Source organism: Leptodactylus fuscus, chromosome 5, assembly GCF_031893055.1.
Source record: "Leptodactylus fuscus isolate aLepFus1 chromosome 5, aLepFus1.hap2, whole genome shotgun sequence".
Lineage (NCBI taxonomy): Eukaryota > Metazoa > Chordata > Amphibia > Anura > Leptodactylidae > Leptodactylus > Leptodactylus fuscus.
The window spans coordinates 11717904-11736353 of NC_134269.1; the positions used below are offsets into that span (position 1 = coordinate 11717904).

The 18450-nt window shown below is 43.2% G+C and overlaps 1 protein-coding gene across 3 annotated transcripts in view; it reads right to left on the reverse strand.

Annotated features, from left to right (window-relative positions):
- Positions 1-18450, reverse strand: part of KCNAB3 (potassium voltage-gated channel subfamily A regulatory beta subunit 3) — a 112510-nt gene that overhangs the window by 55087 nt on the left and 38973 nt on the right. For all 3 annotated transcript variants that reach the window (XM_075272452.1, XM_075272455.1, XM_075272454.1), the window contains exons 2-4: positions 4209-4252; positions 1672-1709; positions 1446-1525 (exon numbers count right to left, since the gene is read on the reverse strand). In XM_075272452.1, coding sequence (XP_075128553.1) covers positions 1446-1525; positions 1672-1709; positions 4209-4252 — 162 coding nt within the window. The remainder of the gene's footprint in view (positions 1-1445; positions 1526-1671; positions 1710-4208; positions 4253-18450) is intronic.

Below are 18450 nucleotides of genomic sequence, written 5' to 3' on the forward strand. Positions count from 1 at the left end.
CATCTTCTTCTAAGGAACCAATGACTCATGGATCTGATGGTGGTCTAAGCCATCTTGGCTCCATAAAGGCCATTCCTTAGAAATTTTTAGTCTTCTTTAAAGTAAAACTCATGGCTGCTATACGGTACAATTGAGCCTATTTCAAAGCAGTTCGGTGAAGCTCCTCTTACACTGACCTTCTCGCTTCTGTTCCTTGACCCACGTCTACATACAGTAGTAATTCCTCGAAGAGTTAGTGACGCAGCATTAAGCAATTTCTACGGGTAACTGGCTATTCAGAAGCAATGAGCTGATTAAACCGGAATCGCCAGAGCTCAGGTCATCATTTAATATTAAGCCGCTCATACGCATAAAATTCAATTTAGATATCTGAGACGTTCCTGGCCTCAAAACAACTTGGCAAGAGTTTCTGGCTGGAATACATAGATCTTCATCAGCTACTTTTCACAATCGTTTATTGGCCTGGCCCAGAACTCAGACATGGTAGGGTCTAGTAGACGTCTCTCGTCCGTTACAATGGGAAAAAGGGGAAGGGAAATTGCCACCACCCAAAGAATACATAGGGTGTTCTTACATGGGCCGAACCAAGTAGACAATGATCAGATCTGATGATCGTTGCCCAGTTATTGGTTACATTTACATTCTCAATTGTTGCGTTTGTTGATTCCACCAGATGAAGTTATTCTGGAGATCCATCCTAAGGTCTCCTAAGAAGTAGGCCATGGTATCCTTCAAATCTGGGTGTCTTCTGCTAGATCATTATTGTGTTACAACCTGGGCCCACCAGAGGATCCTGGGTCTGTCACTTTATGTGACCTGTCTGCAACATACTATTGTGCAACTTTTTGAGTTGTGATTTGGGACTAAGGCTAGGGTAACGCAATGACTTTGGCTATGTCTCCTCTCATGTGACCAGAGATCACCGTGTCGCCCTTCGACTCCTTCACTAGTGTAAGTAAATGGAGTCCCCAAAAAATCCAGAAGTGCTCACTTTTTGATGACTAGAAGTCACCGTCACAACACCCTCAAGGTTGCAACGTGGCACCATTCTCTTAAATTAGTGAAGGAGTCACAGGGCAACATGACAATCTTTGGTCGTAGGACCAGAGACATGGCCAAAGTCGACGTGTAATCCAAATCACAGCTCAAAAAGTTGCACGATACTATGTTGCTGACAAGTCACACAACTTTTTGTTATGCAACCCATGTCACCGTGTAGCCCTTGTATTACAGAGAACCCAAACCATTACTCTTTCCTCACTTGCTGGGCAGTAGAATGAAACTATTTCAGGCATGGAGGTCTTCAGAGGGTGAAAGTCCCCAAAAATATCTCTTCTAATGAGAACCTCCAGATTCATCTCATCCTCCAGACTATTGGGCTGGTGGTCCCGTAAATTTCTCATCATTCACTATGTATTAATTTGCCTCCTAGAACCTCTTCTCACCTGCCGGCCGCGTACACCTCTGCAGTGTCAAACAGATTGACCCCGTGTTCGTAGGCAACAGTCATGATATTTTCTGCAACCTGGTGGAAAATAAAACAGGCAGGGTCAGCAACCTCATCCATTATTCTCTAGCCCCTTCCATATGTCTCGCACCTGCCCCATCCCCCTCCCGGTGCTGACCCATCCATCTTTTTCCGTCACCTCCCTCTCCAGCTGCTTTCCTTACCTCATCTGAAATCTGAGATCCAAATGTTACCCAGGTCCCTGTAGACAGAGGGCGAGAGGGGTGGTTAGTGAACAGACGGTGCCGGTCAAAATTGTAAACAACGTATATAGGATAGCATATATCTGACTGTGTTTCATAAAGCCGGCCATAGCTCAGCTGAACAAAACCCACACAATGCATTATAGCGATCTAGGATGATGTCATTTCTAGCCCAAGCACGGGTCTACTGTCCTGTACTCAGATTTAAAGAAGACCTTTCACCACCTCCACCAACTCTGGTTCTTCTCAGACTATGATAGGTCACTGATTTTGACACAGTTGGAATTTTATCTCTAGCCCCCAAGCAATAAGTGCACTTAGTTTTGGTGCCTGAGATGCTGACTAGACTCCCTAATGTCAAGTGGGTGAAGCTCCAATCAAAAGCAGAAAGTGTAAGAGCTCTAGGTCACACCCTCTGCCTCCACCTGTCTGACACCACCCACTTTACATTAAGGAGTCTAGTTAGAATATTAGGCATCAAAACTAACTGCACTGATTGCTCAGAAATGGTGGGGACTAGAGAAAAAAATTCTAACGCACCAGAATCAGTGGAGAGGGGCCTATTAAAAGATGTGGAAATTGGCGGAGGTGAAGAAAGGTCCTCTTTAAAGGGGTTATCCAGTTTCTGAGATTGATGTCCTATCCTCAGGTGGGATCCAACACCCGTTACTGAGGCATTGTGGGAGCGTACCTCAATCGCCACTCTCCCACAATGCCTCAGTAACGGGTGTTGGATCCCACCTGAGGATAGGACATCAATCTCAGAAACTGGATAATCCCTTTAAAGACGACCTTTCTTCACCTCCTCCAATTTCCACATCTTTTGCACTGCCCCATAGACTTCAATACCTTTATACCAGTGATCTGCAGGGGTCCTGGGTGTCAGGCTCTCACAGATCTAATATTGATGGCCTATCCTGAATATGGGCCATCAATCTTAGAAACTGGATAACCCCTTTAAGTATGGGACAGTAAAACCCATGACCTGGCTGGAACTCACAGCATGATAGATTGCTATAAGGGCCCGTTCATAATTCAGAAAATGAAGACGAATTTGAAGTGGACACCCGTCTCAGATTCCTCTTCATTTTCTGCCCCCTGGCTCCCCGTGGAGATAAATGGGCCAAATTAATGAGGATCGTTGCGCCAAGGACTCTGCAGCTAAACCAGCCATGGAACACATGGCCAGATCAAGCAGGACGCTTATTTTTTTCCTGCTCCGATCTCTGCCTCCAATTGGGGGAGAATCAGGGAGAAATCTGGAGCGGAATCTGCCTCAAAATCATCAAAAGATTCCTCCATATTAATGGGTCCTAATGTGGTAGATCCAGTTAAGACAAGCCATAGGTGGTGCGGGACATTGGGTCATCATATAGACCATGTATCCCAGCTCAAACACTACGGTCCGCGACTGAAACAGGTGTTGCGTAATGACAAACTCAGCACTATCGTGCGCAGTTTTTTTTTCCCACCCAGATGTCAGGTATAGGAACCTAATGAGGTCTGACAAATTACGGTACATTCTAGAAAATGACACTGAAGTACTGGAGCGGCGGGGACACAGGTCCGTCAGTAGTCGTGCAACCGTAATAACCATAACAAATTAGAACTGTCCATCTTCAGATGTTCATATTAAATAAACCAATGTTCTTTGCTATCGGGAAGGGGTCCTCACCCCGCCGAGAATCCCATCCATCATGCATCAGGGCCACTGATCCGCATTGCTTATGCATGGCCATAAAATATAGTAGTCAGCAAAACGGAAATAATAAATCTCTAAGGAGCGAGTTGTTGCGTCCTCGGGCGCCAATATTTATGCTCAGGTTTTACATGACACTGGTGGACGTCATCACAAAGAGTGTTTGTAGGACAGAAGATGACCTCTCACATAGCTTCACGTGACAATTGTCCCTTACTGTGAGAGGTATTATTTTTTATGTAACTATTGTACCCTGATGAATAATGCATTGACCATGTGGTTCAGAGAGGGTGGAACATAGCTGGCGCCAAACAGATCTATCTCCTGACCTTCTCTCCCGTATACATATGGACGCTCAGTTTGCTCAAGGGTCCGTATGTTGTCAGTCAGGAGAGGGAGATAGACAACTCTGGTAGCGACATGAAGATTGGACACAGAAGAGTAGGTTGGATGAAGACACAGGTCCACCAAGCCCAACCTATAACCCTACAAATAACCTCATGAGGGTAATGCCGATTGCCCCAAGTCAGGGTAAAAAAATTCCTTCCCAGCTCCAAATCCAACCATCTGTATCCACCCTCTCATCTTCAAAATCTAATACCTATAACTTCTCGTATGTTTCCATTCAGGGTGGTCATCTAGGATCTTCTTGGACCTGTAGAGTGACTCCACCATCACCACCTTCTGAGATCCATAGTCTCACCACTCGTCTTGCCCAATCCTTCTTTCCCATACACATGAGATAGTCATTGAAGCCTGTTAAAATTGTTGAATATATAAAATATCCGCACGCGCTTACCTAATCCAAGGCAGGAGACACGTAATCCAGACTTTCCTAGATTCCTGGTGAACAAAGAGAAGATGAATTTAATATAGAACCCGTCTGCTTATATGGATAACCAGATGGAGACATCTTACTACATCAGTGGTCCACAGGCCAACCGGATACACTGGAACAAGTCACCCAAACCCAAGATGACCAAAACATCTATCCACAAAGCCAAACAAAAGCCCAAACCAGGGGGGCAATACTTGCCGTGACTTCACTTCGTAGGCTAAAATCCAGGCCCAAGAGAGAATATAGTCTATATAGTGTTGGTTCCCATATAAAGAAGGTCACCTTGGGGTAGATGGACTTTCACAACGTGATCAAAGATCCTCACATTTATATACATGGACGGATGAATAGATAGATAGATAGATAGATAGATAGATAGATAGATAGATAGATAGATAGATAGATAGGAGATAGATAGATAGATGATAGATAGATAGATGATAGATAGATAGATAGACAGATAGATAGATAGATAGATAGATAGGAGAGAGATAGATAGATAGATAGATAGATAGATAGATAGATAGATAGGAGAGAGATAGATAGATAGATAGATAGATAGATAGATAGGAGATAGATAGATAGATAGATAGATAGATAGGAGATAGATAGATAGATAGATAGATAGATAGGAGATAGATAGATAGATAGATAGATAGATAGATGATAGATAGATAGATAGATAGATAGATAGATAGATAGATAGATAGATAGGAGATAGATAGATAGGAGATAGATAGATAGATAGATAGATAGATAGATAGATAGATAGGAGATAGATAGATAGATAGATAGATAGATAGGAGATAGATAGATAGATAGATAGATAGATAGATAGATAGGAGATAGATAGATAGATAGATAGATAGATAGATAGATAGGAGATAGATAGATAGATAGATGATAGATAGATAGATAGATAGATAGATAGATAGGAGATAGATAGATAGATAGATAGATAGGAGATAGATAGATAGATAGATAGATAGGAGATAGATAGATAGATAGATAGATAGATAGATAGATAGATAGATAGGAGATAGATAGATAGATAGATAGATAGATAGATAGATAGGAGATAGATAGATAGATAGATAGATAGGAGATAGATAGATAGATAGATAGATAGATAGATAGATAGATAGGAGATAGATAGATAGATAGATAGATAGATAGATAGATAGATAGGAGATAGATAGATAGATAGATAGATAGATAGATAGGAGATAGATAGATAGGAGATAGATAGATAGATAGATAGATAGATAGATAGATAGATAGATAGGAGATAGATAGATAGATAGATAGATAGGAGATAGATAGATAGATAGATAGATAGATAGATAGGAGATAGATAGATAGATAGATAGGAGATAGATAGATAGATAGATAGATAGATAGATAGATAGATAGATAGATAGATAGATAGATAGATACATAGATAGATAGATACATAGATAGATAGATAGATAGATAGATAGATAGAAGATAGATAGATAGATAGATAGATAGATAGATAGATAGGAGATAGATAGATAGATAGATAGATACATAGATAGATAGATAGATAGATAGATAGATAGGAGATAGATAGATAGATAGATAGATAGATAGGAGATAGATAGATAGATAGATAGATAGATAGGAGATAGATAGATAGATAGATAGATAGATAGATAGATAGATAGATAGATAGATAGGAGATAGATAGATAGGAGATAGATAGGAGATAGATAGATAGATAGATAGATAGATAGATAGATAGATAGATAGGAGATAGATAGATAGATAGATAGGAGATAGATAGATAGATAGATAGATAGATAGATAGATAGATAGATAGATAGATAGATGAGATAGATAGATGGATGGATAGATAGATAGGAGATAGATAGATAGATAGATAGATAGATAGATAGATAGATAGATAGATAGATAGGAGATAGATAGATAGATAGATAGATAGATAGATAGATAGATAGATAGGAGATAGATAGATAGATAGATAGATAGATAGATAGGAGATAGATAGATAGATAGATAGATAGATAGATAGATAGATAGGAGATAGATAGATAGATAGATAGATAGATAGATAGATAATACACAGACTAGTCTTACACATTATTGCTCCTTGTATTACACCCCAGTAGATCAGTCTCATTCCTTCTATATGGATGACAGATTTGTAGGTTTTCAGTCGGCACCAGGAGGGTTGTTGTAGTAATAAATTCCCGCTGTTAGATATCACTTGTCAGACGCTGACTTGTCGTAGAACAGACCCCAGGGCTTACAGGGAGTTGGTGGGGAACGTGATCGCCTTGCTGTAATATGGGACAGCTGATGAACCTCTTTGCGGGTGCTACATATTTGGGGGGGGGGGGGGGGGTTGGCCACTTCCACCCCTTTCCAGCGCCCTCTATAATAATCCATCATGTCGGGGTCTATTTATCATCTGATCTCTGTTTAATAGTTTTACTAAATTGAATTTACCCCATGAAATATTCAGCGACTGCATTTTTCATTAGTTATTTATTTAGTGCTGGCCGTCATAGCTCATGTGTTTATTGTACGCCCGCCCTGGGGAGACCCTTCTACCTCCGAGCTCAGAGTCCTCCAGCCAAGAGGATCGCCTAGCCTTAATTCACACCATACGCTTCACAAATTTACATTGCTAGATCTATTAAAGGGATACGTGAGACAGGAGAAATTGATCAACTGTTCTTAGCACCCCCACCGATCAACGGTCTGAAGGAGCTGTAACGCTAGCACTTGTGCTGTGGCTCCTTCAGTGCTCACACTTTGAAAATGGCGACACAGGCCATAGTGGCTGTAAGTGGTATTACAGTTTCCCTATTCACTTCAATGGAGTAAATTAAATACCATGAGCGATGTGGTCCCTTATCAATGGGGTGGCCAAGAATCAGACCCCCACTGAAGCTCTTCTCTCGTGGGTCCGAACACGTGGGCCCACGAACCCCACACATACTGCTATCACTATACTCTAAGGTCTTTTTAGACCCCAGTATATAATGATCATTGGGCAAGGGGAAGTGAAGGAACATAAAAAAAACACTGTCACTTACCCCCCCTGTGCTCCGGCAAGCTTTGGGCCTTTTTGATGATGTCACAGACGTTATGTGGCCCAGGTCAGCATCATTAGGCGTCGCAATGCCGGCCTGGGTCACGTGATGTCTAGTCCAACATTGAAGAGATCTGTGGGGAGTGCACCGGAGCCATGGAGAGGTAAGTCACAGTGTTTTTTATGTTTGTATCCTCCCCTGGGTCTCCGATCAATAATTGTTCATGGGTGTCCACTATGGGGCATAATAACTTGAGCAAGGGCCACTCTTGGGCATAATACTGTGTGCAGGGGCCACTATGGGACATAATACTGTGTGCAGGGGCCACTATGGGACATAATACTGTGTGCAGGGGCCACTATGGGACATAATACTGTGTGCAGGGGTCACTATGGACATAATACTGTGTGCAGGGGCCACTATGGGACATAATACTGTGTGCAGGGGCCACTATGGGACATAATACTGTGTGCAGGGGCCACTATGGGACATAATACTGTGTGCAGGGGTCACTATGGACATAATACTGTGTGCAGGGGCCACTATGGGACATAATACTGTGTGCAGGGGCCACTATGGGGGATAATACTGTGCAGGGGCCACTATGGGACATAATACTGTGTGCAGGGGCCACTATGGGGCATAATACTGTGTGCAGAGGCCACTATGGGACATAATACTGTGTGCAGGGGCCACTATGGGACATAATACTGTGTGCAGGGGCCACTATGGGGATAATACTGTGTGCAGGGGCCACTATGGGACATAATACTGTGTGCAGGGGCCACTATGGGACATAATACTGTGTGCAGGGGCCACTATGGGGGATAATACTGTGTGCAGGGGCCAGTATGGGACATAATACTGTGTACAGGGGCCACTATGGGGGATAATACTGTGTGCAGGGGCCAGTATGGGACATAATACTGTGTGCAGGGGCCACTATGGGACATAATACTGTGTGCAGGGGCCACTATGGGGGATAATACTGTGTGCAGGGGCCACTATGGGACATAATACTGTGTACAGGGGCCACTATGGGGGATAATACTGTGTGCAGGGGCCAGTATGGGACATAATACTGTGTGCAGGGGCCACTATGGGGACATAATACTGTGTGCAGGGGCTACTATGGGGCATAATACTGTGTGCAGGGGCCACTATGGTGCATAATACTGTGTGCAGGGTTCACTATGGGACATAATACTGTGTGCAGGGGCCACTATGGGGCATAATACTGTGTGCAAGGGCCACTATGGGACATAATACTGTGTGTAGGGGCCACTATGGGGCATAATACTGTGTGCAGGGTTCACTATGGGACATAATACTGTGTGCAGGGGCCATTATGGGACATAATACTGTGTGCAGGGACCACTATGGGACATAATACTGTGTGCAGGGGCCACTATGGGACATAATACTGTGTGCAGGGGCCACTATGGGGGATAATACTGTGTGCAGGGGCCAGTATGGGACATAATACTGTGGGCAGGGGCCACTATGGGGGATAATACTGTGTGTAGGGGCCACTATGGGGGATAATACTGTGTGCAGGGGCCACTATGGGGGATAATACTGTGTGCAGGGGCCACTATGGGGGATAATACTGTGTGCAGGGGCCACTATGGGGGATAATACTGTGTGTAGGGGCCACTATGGGGGATAATACTGTGTGCAGGGGCCACTATGGGGGATAATACTGTGTGCAGGGGCCACTATGGGGGATAATACTGTGTGCAGGGGCCACTATGGGACATAATACTGTGTGTAGGGACCACTATGGGGGATAATACTGTGTGCAGGGACCACTATGGGGGATAATACTGTGTGCAGGGGCCACTATGGGACATAATACTGTGTGTAGGGACCACTATGGGGGATAATACTGTGTGCAGGGGCCACTATGGGACATAATACTGTGTGTAGGGACCACTATGGGGGATAATACTGTGTGCAGGGACCACTATGGGGGATAATACTGTGTGCAGGGGCCACTATGGGACATAATACTGTGTGCAGGGACCACTATGGGGGATAATACTGTGTGCAGGGGCCACTATGGGGGATAATACAGTGTGCAGGGGCCACTATGGGGGATAATACTGTGTGCAGGGGCCACTATGGGACATAATACTGTGTGCAGGGGCCACTATGGGGCATAATACTGTGTGCAGGGGCCACTATGGGACATAATACTGTGTGCAGGGACCACTATGGGGGATAATACTGGGTGCAGGGGCCACTATGGGGCATAATACTGTGTGCAGGGGCCACTATGGGGGATAATACTGTGTGCAGGGGCCACTATGGGCATAATACTGTGTGCAGGGGCCACTATGGGGCATAATACTGTGTGCAGGGGTCACTATGGGGCATATTGCAGAAGACTCAGGGTATCGGTGTTGACCCAGTTTGTCCATGATTAACAGAGGCCACCCACAGATTCCAAGGGGCACCATGAAATGCTTTGTGTCCACTGCCGTTACCTTCTTCAGTCGGGATGTTCAGCAAGGACACACAGCCCCTCCAATCTCAGCTTAGTTCATGACTCCACAGTATGAGAGAAATCGGCCAAAAGTAGGATTGGTGGGACAAAAGCAAGCAGATCACCCAGCCTATCCAAGCAGAACATCAATGCTTGTACCCCATATGGAGAAAATAAAAAACAAAACAATGAGGTTTTTGATGTTTTTGAATCTGAAGGAATCAAAAAATTTGGAAAATAAATTCTCAACAAATGTATACCTAATATATCATCCACTGAGTTGTTTGTGGCCGGTTTGGTGTAAGGGCTCCAGAAGTGACCATCATCTGCACTTCTATAGAAGGCATCACCTAATTCTTTTAAGGGAGTGCACTGACACCTAAATGGCTACTTAACCAGTTATATTCTGGATTAGGGGCCCTTATAGTAAACACACTTTCTTTGTGTCACGGTGGGCAACCTTGCGCCAAGAATTCAGCTTTAAATCTGGGTGCGGATGAGCTGTTTGGGCATGGGGTATCTACAGTCCTATGAAAAAGTTTGGGCACCCCTATTAATCTTAATCATTTTTAGTTCTAAATATTTTGGTATTTGCAGCAGCCATTTCAGTTTGATATATCTAATAACTGATGGACACAGTAATATTTCAGGATTGAAATGAGGTTTATTGTACTAACAGAAAATGTGCAATATGCATTAAACCAAAATTTGACCGGTGCAAAAGTATCGGCACCTCAACAGAAAAGTGACATTAATATTTAGTAGATCCTCCTTTTGCAAAGATAACAGCCTCTAGTCGCTTCCTGTAGCTTTTTATCAGTTCCTGGATCCTGGATGAAGGGATTTTGGACAAACAATTCAAGTTCAGTTAAGTTAGATGGTCGCCGAGCATGGACAGCCCGCTTCAAATCATCCCACAGATGTTCAATGATATTCAGGTCTGGGGACTGGGATGGCCATTCCAGAACATTGTAATTGTTCCTCTGCATGAATGCCTGAGTTGATTTGGAGCGGTGTTTTGGATCATTGTCTTGCTGAAATATCCATCCCCGGCGTAACTTCAACTTCGTCACTGATTCTTGAACATTATTCTCAAGAATCTGCTGATACTGAGTGGAATCCATGCGACCCTCAACTTTAACAAGATTCCCGATGCCGGCATTGGCCACACAGCCCCAAAGCATGATGGAACCTCCACCAAATTTTACAGTGGGTAGCATGTGTTTTTCTTGGAATGCTGTTTCTTTTTGGACGACATGCATAACGCCTTTTTTTTTTATAACCAAACAACTCAATTTTTGTTTCCAAAATGAAGCTGGCTTGTCCAAATGTGCTTTTGCATACCTCAGGCAACTCTATTTGTGGCGTACGTGCAGAAACGGTTTCTTTCTCATCACTCTCCCATACAGCTTCTCCTTGTGCAAAGTGCGCTGTATTGTTGGCCGATGCACAGTGACACCATCTGCAGCAAGATGATGCTGCAGCTCTTTGGAGGTGTCTGTGGATTGTCCTTGACTGTTCTCACCATTCTTCTTCTCTGCCTTTCTGATATTTTTCTTGGCCTGCCACTTCTGGGCTTAACAAGAACTGTCCCTGTGGTCTTCCATTTCCTTACTATGTTCCTCACAGTGGAAACTGACAGGTTAAATCTCTGAGACAACTTTTTGTATCCTTCCCCTGAACAACTATGTTGAACAATCTTTGTTTTCAGATCATTTGAGAGTTGTTTTGAGTAGCCCATGATGCCACTCTTCAGAGGAGATTCAAATAGGAGAACAACTTGCAATTGGCCACCTTAAATACCTTTTCTCATGGTTAGATACATCTGGCTATGAAGTTCAAAGCTCACTGAGGTTACAAAACCAATTTTGTGCTTCAGTAAGTCAGTAAAAAGTAGTTAGGAGTATTCAAATCAATAAAATGATAAGGGTGCCCATACTTTTGCACCGGTCAAATTTTGGTTTAATGCATATTGCGCATTTTCTGTTAGTACAATAAACCTCATTTCAATCCTGAAATATTACTGTGTCCATCAGTTATTAGATATATCAAACGGAAATGGCTGCTGCAAACACCAAAATATTTACAACTAAAAATGATTAAGATTAATAGGGGTGCCCAAACTTTTTCATAGGACTGTATCTTGCTACGTTGGTCATTGCAGCCATTTTCTCCTGTGGTTGGACCTGGCACCAAAACAGAGTCCATGGACGTCACACAGACCCATTGTATTTACGTCTCTTATTTACCTTCCAATAACTCACTAATGGAAAGTTACACCGACGGCAAACCAAAGAAAAACGGACCTTGTAATGGAGGAAAACCAGACACAGATTGGGGATTCCGGGTTCCAGATGGCAATGCCTTTTAAGGTCAATGTTCGGTCGTCTGCCATAAACTATTAAACTGAAATATCACCGACGTATGCGGCAAGAGAGTAATCTACGACACACACGTCTACCTATTGATGGAGGATAAATTATAAGACGTCGATAGAGGCGCCGTGGTGGGAGCTGGAGCGCGCTCTACGTGCAGGAATAACCCGAATGTGTCTGACATAAAGGACTTCAAAGCCAAGAAGAGTCTCCGCAGTTATGTGACAAACTAACATCATGCCAAGTGTTTGATGGCAAAACCTGGAGAACATGAATTATTGATGGATGGCCCAGATGTGTTCAACAACCACAATAGACAACAGTGAAGTGACAGGAGCTGCGGTAACGTCAGCTTACACAGAAACCACTGAACCCACATTTACACAACTCCTATATAATCCAGGGCACCATTATTGTACATCCATGTAACCTCATACACAACCATACAACCAGTATACACCATACAACCCTATACATAGCCATACAACCAGTATACACCATACAACCCTATACATAGCCATACGAGCAGTATACCACCATCTAACCTAACACACCGCTATATTACCAATATACCACCATCTAACCTAACACACCGCTATATTACCAGTATACCACCATCTAACCTAACACACCGCTATATTACCAATATACCACCATCTAACCTAACACACCATTATATTACCAGTATACCACCATCTAATCTAACACACCATTATATTACCAGTATACCACCATCTAACCTAACACACCGCTATATTACCAATATACCACCATCTAACCTAACACACCGCTATATTACCAGTATACCACCATCTAACCTAACACACCATTATATTACCAGTATACCACCATCTAATCTAACACACCATTATATTACCAGTATACCACCATCTAATCTAACACACCATTATATTACCAATATACCACCATCTAACCTAACACACCATTATATTACCAGTATACCACCATCTAACCTAACACACCATTATATTACCAATATACCACCATCTAACCTAACACACCGCTATATTACCAGTATACCACCATCTAACCTAACACACCATTATATTACCAATATACCACCATCTAACCTAACACACCATTATATTACCAATATACCACCATCTAACCTAACACACCATTATATTACCAGTATACCACCATCTAATCTAACACACCATTATATTACCAGTATACCACCATCTAACCTAACACACCGCTATATTACCAGTATACCACCATCTAACCTAACACACCGCTATATTACCAATATACCACCATCTAACCTAACACACCGCTATATTACCAGTATACCACCATTAGACCTATGAATATACACTCAATGCCATCGGGAGAAGAGTTATACAAGGACCCCACAAGTTATCTCTCTTTGGGGACTAGGAAAGGATTAGTGTTTGGGAATTGAAAAAAACAATGACCTCTAAGAACAAGTCAGACAAGGCAACAAGAGATATCCAGCTGTCTGGTGGTGGTAGCAATAGTGGCAGCAGTGGTAGGACAGGATGGAACAGGATGGACAAGGCAGGAGATGATATCCAGCTCTATGGTGGTGGTGGCAGCAGAGATAGGACAATATCGAAAAGGTTTGCCAAGGCAGGAGATGATATCCAGCTGTATGGTGGTGGTGATGGTCATATTAGTGGTAGGGCAGTATGAAACAGGACAGACAAAGCAGAAGATGATATCCCACTGTTTGTTGGTGGTGGCAGCAGTGGTAGGACAGTATGGAACAGGACAGACAAGTCAGGAGATGATATCCCACTGTATGGTGGTGGTGGTGGTAGCAGAGATAGGACAGTATGAAATAGGTTTGACAAGGCAGGAGATGATGTCCTGCTGTGTAACGGTGGGTGGTAGCAGTGGCAAGGCAGTATGGAGCAGTATTGACAAGGCAGGGAATGAAGTCCCATTGTGAGGTGGTGGTGGTGGTGGTAGCAGTGTTAGGAAAGTACAGAGCAGGAGATGATGTCTAATTGTGTAGGGTCAGCAGTAGTGTCACTAGCCGCAGTACAGTATAGAACATGTTGAACAGACAGACAGAGACAGTGGCATCACGGGGTCGGTAATAAATAGTCAGAGTACCCCACCCACACAGTCAGCAATGGCAGATCTCTTCAGTGATGTGCAGATGTGTGAAAATTCGCCCAGATCCATGACCAATTTATTTTCTAAAATGTAAATTTTTCTACACTTTTGGTGGACAACTTTGTTGGCCAGGGTGGTGAGCCGGTGACTCATGTCCCTACATGGATGCCCACCAATGGCTGCCATGTAACACTTCATTCACATGGTACAAGAGGCAGGAGAAAAGATCAGATGTTCACCGACCCAGAGGCATACCATGGTACGTTCAAGCCCCACGAACCTATATGGGAGCGGAAACCTTACGGCGGCCATCACACTGTCATGTCTATCGGCCCTTAGTCCAAGAAGATTCTGCTTATTTTGATAGAGTTGTATGTAAAACAACTGCGCATACAAAGTAGTTGCACATAATGTATGCCTATAGATGTGTGCCCACACAGCAAATGTACCCACATCTAAGTGCCAGCTAGAGATTGTGGCCGTACAAAATACAGTTGTGCCCACTCAGTTATTCTTCCCACATGCCAGCTATACCCCCTCAGCAACCGGTGCCCACATAGTCATAAGCAAGTGGTCGATTTTCCTTTATAGTTGTACGCACATCTATAACTAAGATGTATTATAGGAGTACATTGGTGTATCACAGCATTATGCCATTATATCAGGTGTATCTCAGCAGTATGCCAGTATATCAGGTGTAGGGTTGAGCGATCAGGAAAGATGGAATCCTGATCGGAGATCGAGCAAATTCCACGATCGAGATCGGCTGGAAAATGATCGAGAATCGGATTTTGAAATCTCAAGAGCAGTTCAACCCTACTGTATAGATAATTAGGGTTGAGCGATCGGGATCGGGAAAGATTGGATCCTGATTGGCGATCGAGCAAATGTCAATCGGGATCAACTGGAAAATGATTGGAAATCGGATTTTAAAATCGATCCTGAAATCTCAAGATGGGATCAACCCTAATCAGGTGTATCTCAGCGGTATGCCAGAATATCAGGTGTATCTCAGCACTACCATAGGGAGATATCAACCCCTGAATAGGCATATCTAAGGCCCTATGCACACAGGGAAATGAAATTCCCCACTTCAGCCTGATTTCCCAACCCTGAATCCAGTCAATAGACCAGGACTCCTTGCATCATAGCGCTCTACGATGGAGTCCCTGCATCACTACGGCTCTACTGTCTGTATTATATACAGGTCTATATACAGTCCTGGTCACCTCACTGCTTGCTCGCTGTGAAATCCAGCAGATGGATGGACCATATTTTCTGGCATGGCTTGCTCAGTGCGCATGGAGTTTCAGCAGTAGTTAGATGTATCTAAGCAGTATTTGTGCAGTATATCTGAACAGTGGTTGGGTTTATCACATCAGTAGCTCAGGTATACAGCAGGACTCAAAGTGGTACAAAAATATTAGAAGTATGAGACTGTCCCAACTTGCCCCGGACAGCACAACTTGTTTCTTCATTGGATTCAACTGGAGATCAGAATTCTGCTGTCTGAGGCAAGTTGGGACATTCTCATCAGCTTTCTCTTACACTTAGTTCACATCTTTATTCACTTTTTCATCCGGCAAGAAGATTGATCAACAATAAAGGTCAATCTCACTAGTGCCCGAGCTACAGTCGGCTATTCACACCCTCCGCCCCCAACCCTTATATGGTCTATATACAATATAAATAATGCTAATTCATAAATATCAAATAATCTAAATATACAGCAACTGATAAAAAACTAATAAATATCAAATATGTATAAATTCATCAATACATAATGTGCAGCCATTGTTCATGTACAAAATGTACAAATTTAGTAAATACCATGAGTCTGTATAGGACGATGTCGGCATGTATGGGGACTGAAGGATGTATATAACCATAGTAGTGCTTATAAGGAATGTATCACCCCAAAACTAATAGAGGAATGTCAGCCCAAAAATAGGGAAATCGGGAACGTTAGCCCATAAATTAGGCATTCAAAGGAAATAGGAGGAAATAAACATTAACATACAGAGCAGATGACAGGTTGGGGGCAGAGATAGTATCCGGGGGTGGAGAAAAACCCAATCAGGTATATCTCCCATATGGCTCAGGTATATCTCCCATATAGCTCAGTTATATCTCAGGTATATCTCAAATAAAGCTCAGTTGTATCTCAGATATATCTCACATGTAGCTCAGTGATATCTCAGGTATATCTCACATGTAGCTCAGTGATATCTCAGGTATATCTCACATGTAGCTCAGTTATATCTCAGTTATATCTCACATAAAGCTCAGTTGTATCTCAGGTATATTGCACATAAAGCTCAGTGATATCTCAGGTATATCCCACATATAGCTCAGTTGTATCTCAGATATATCTCACATGTAGCTCAGTGATATCTCAGGTATATCTCACATGTAGCTCAGTGATATCTCAGGTATATCTCACATGTAGCTCAGTTATATCTCAGTTATATCTCACATAAAGCTCAGTTGTATCTCAGGTATATCTCACATATACCTGAGTTATACCTCAGGTATAAAACACATATAGCTCAGTTGTATCTCAGGTATATCCCACATATAGCTCAATTATATCTCAGGTATATCTCACATATAGCTCAATCGTATATTAAAAGTAGCTAAAGGCATACAGTTGTATAGTAGGATTAGCTCTCATTAGTCAGGTGTGTGTTAGGATTAGCTCTGGCCAGTCAGGTCTATGTTAGGATTAGCTCTTGTTACTCAGGTGTATGTTAGGATTAGCTCTGGTCAGTCAGGAATATGTTAGGATTAGCTCTGGCCAGTTACGTGTATGTTAGGATTAGCTCTGGTCAATCAGGAATATGTTAGGATTAGCTCTGGCCAGTCACGTGTATGTTAGGATTAGCTCTTGTCACTCAGGTGTGTGTTAGGATTAGCTCTGGTCAGTCAGGTATGTGTTAGGATTAGCTCTGGCCAGTCACGTGTATGTTAGGATTAGCTCTTGTCACTCAGGTGTGTGTTAGGATTAGCTCTGGTCAGTCACGTGTATGTTAGGATTAGCTCTGGTCAGTCTGGTCAGTCCAGTGTATGTTAGGAATAGCTCTGGTCAGTCAGGTGTGCGTTAGGATTAGCTCTGGTCAGTCACGTGTATGTTAGGATTAGCTCTTGTCACTCAGGTGTGTGTTAGGATTAGCTCTGGTCAGTCACGTGTATGTTAGGATTAGCTCTGGTCAGTCTGGTCAGTCACGTGTATGTTAGGATTAGCTCTGGTCAGTCTGGTCAGTCCAGTGTATGTTAGGATTAGCTCTGGTCAGTCAGGTGTGCATTAGGATTAGCTCTGGTCAGTCAGGTGTGTGTTAGGATTAGCTCTGGTCAGTCAGGTGTGCGTTAGGATTAGCTCTGGCCAGTCCCGTGTATGTTAGGATTAGCTCTGGTCAGTCTGATCAGTCCAGTGTGTGTTAGGATTAGCTCTAGTCAGTCTGGTCAGTCCAGTGTGTGTTAGGATTAGCTCTGGTCAGTCCACTGTGTGTTAGGATTAGCTCTGGTCAGTCAGGTGTGTGTTAGGATTAGCTCTGGCCAGTCAGGTGTGTGTTAGGATTAGCTCTGGCCAGTCTGGTCAGTCCAGTGTGTGTTAGGATTAGCTCTGGTCAGTCACATGTATGTTAGGATTAGCTCTGGTCAGTCACGTGTATGTTAGGATTAGCTCTGGCCAGTCAGGAGTATGTTAGGATTAGCTCTGGCCAGTTAGGTGTGTTAGGCTAGTCAGGTGTGTGTTAGGATAAGCTCTGGCCAGTCAGGTGTGTGTTAGGATTAGCTCTGGCCAGTCCCGTGTATGTTAGGATTAGCTCTGGTCAGTCTGATCAGTCCAGTGTGTGTTAGGATTAGCTCTAGTCAGTCTGGTCAGTCCAGTGTGTGTTAGGATTAGCTCTGGCCAGTCAGGTGTGTGTTAGGATTAGCTCTAGTCAGTCTGGTCAGTCCAGTGTGTGTTAGGATTAGCTCTGGTCAGTCACGTGTATGTTAGGATTAGCTCTGGTCAGTCACGTGTATGTTAGGATTAGCTCTGGTTAGTCAGGTGTGTGTTAGGATAAGCTCTGGCCAGTCAGGAGTATGTTAGGATTAGCTCTGGCCAGTTAGGTGTGTTAGGCTAGTCAGGTGTGTGTTAGGATTAGCTC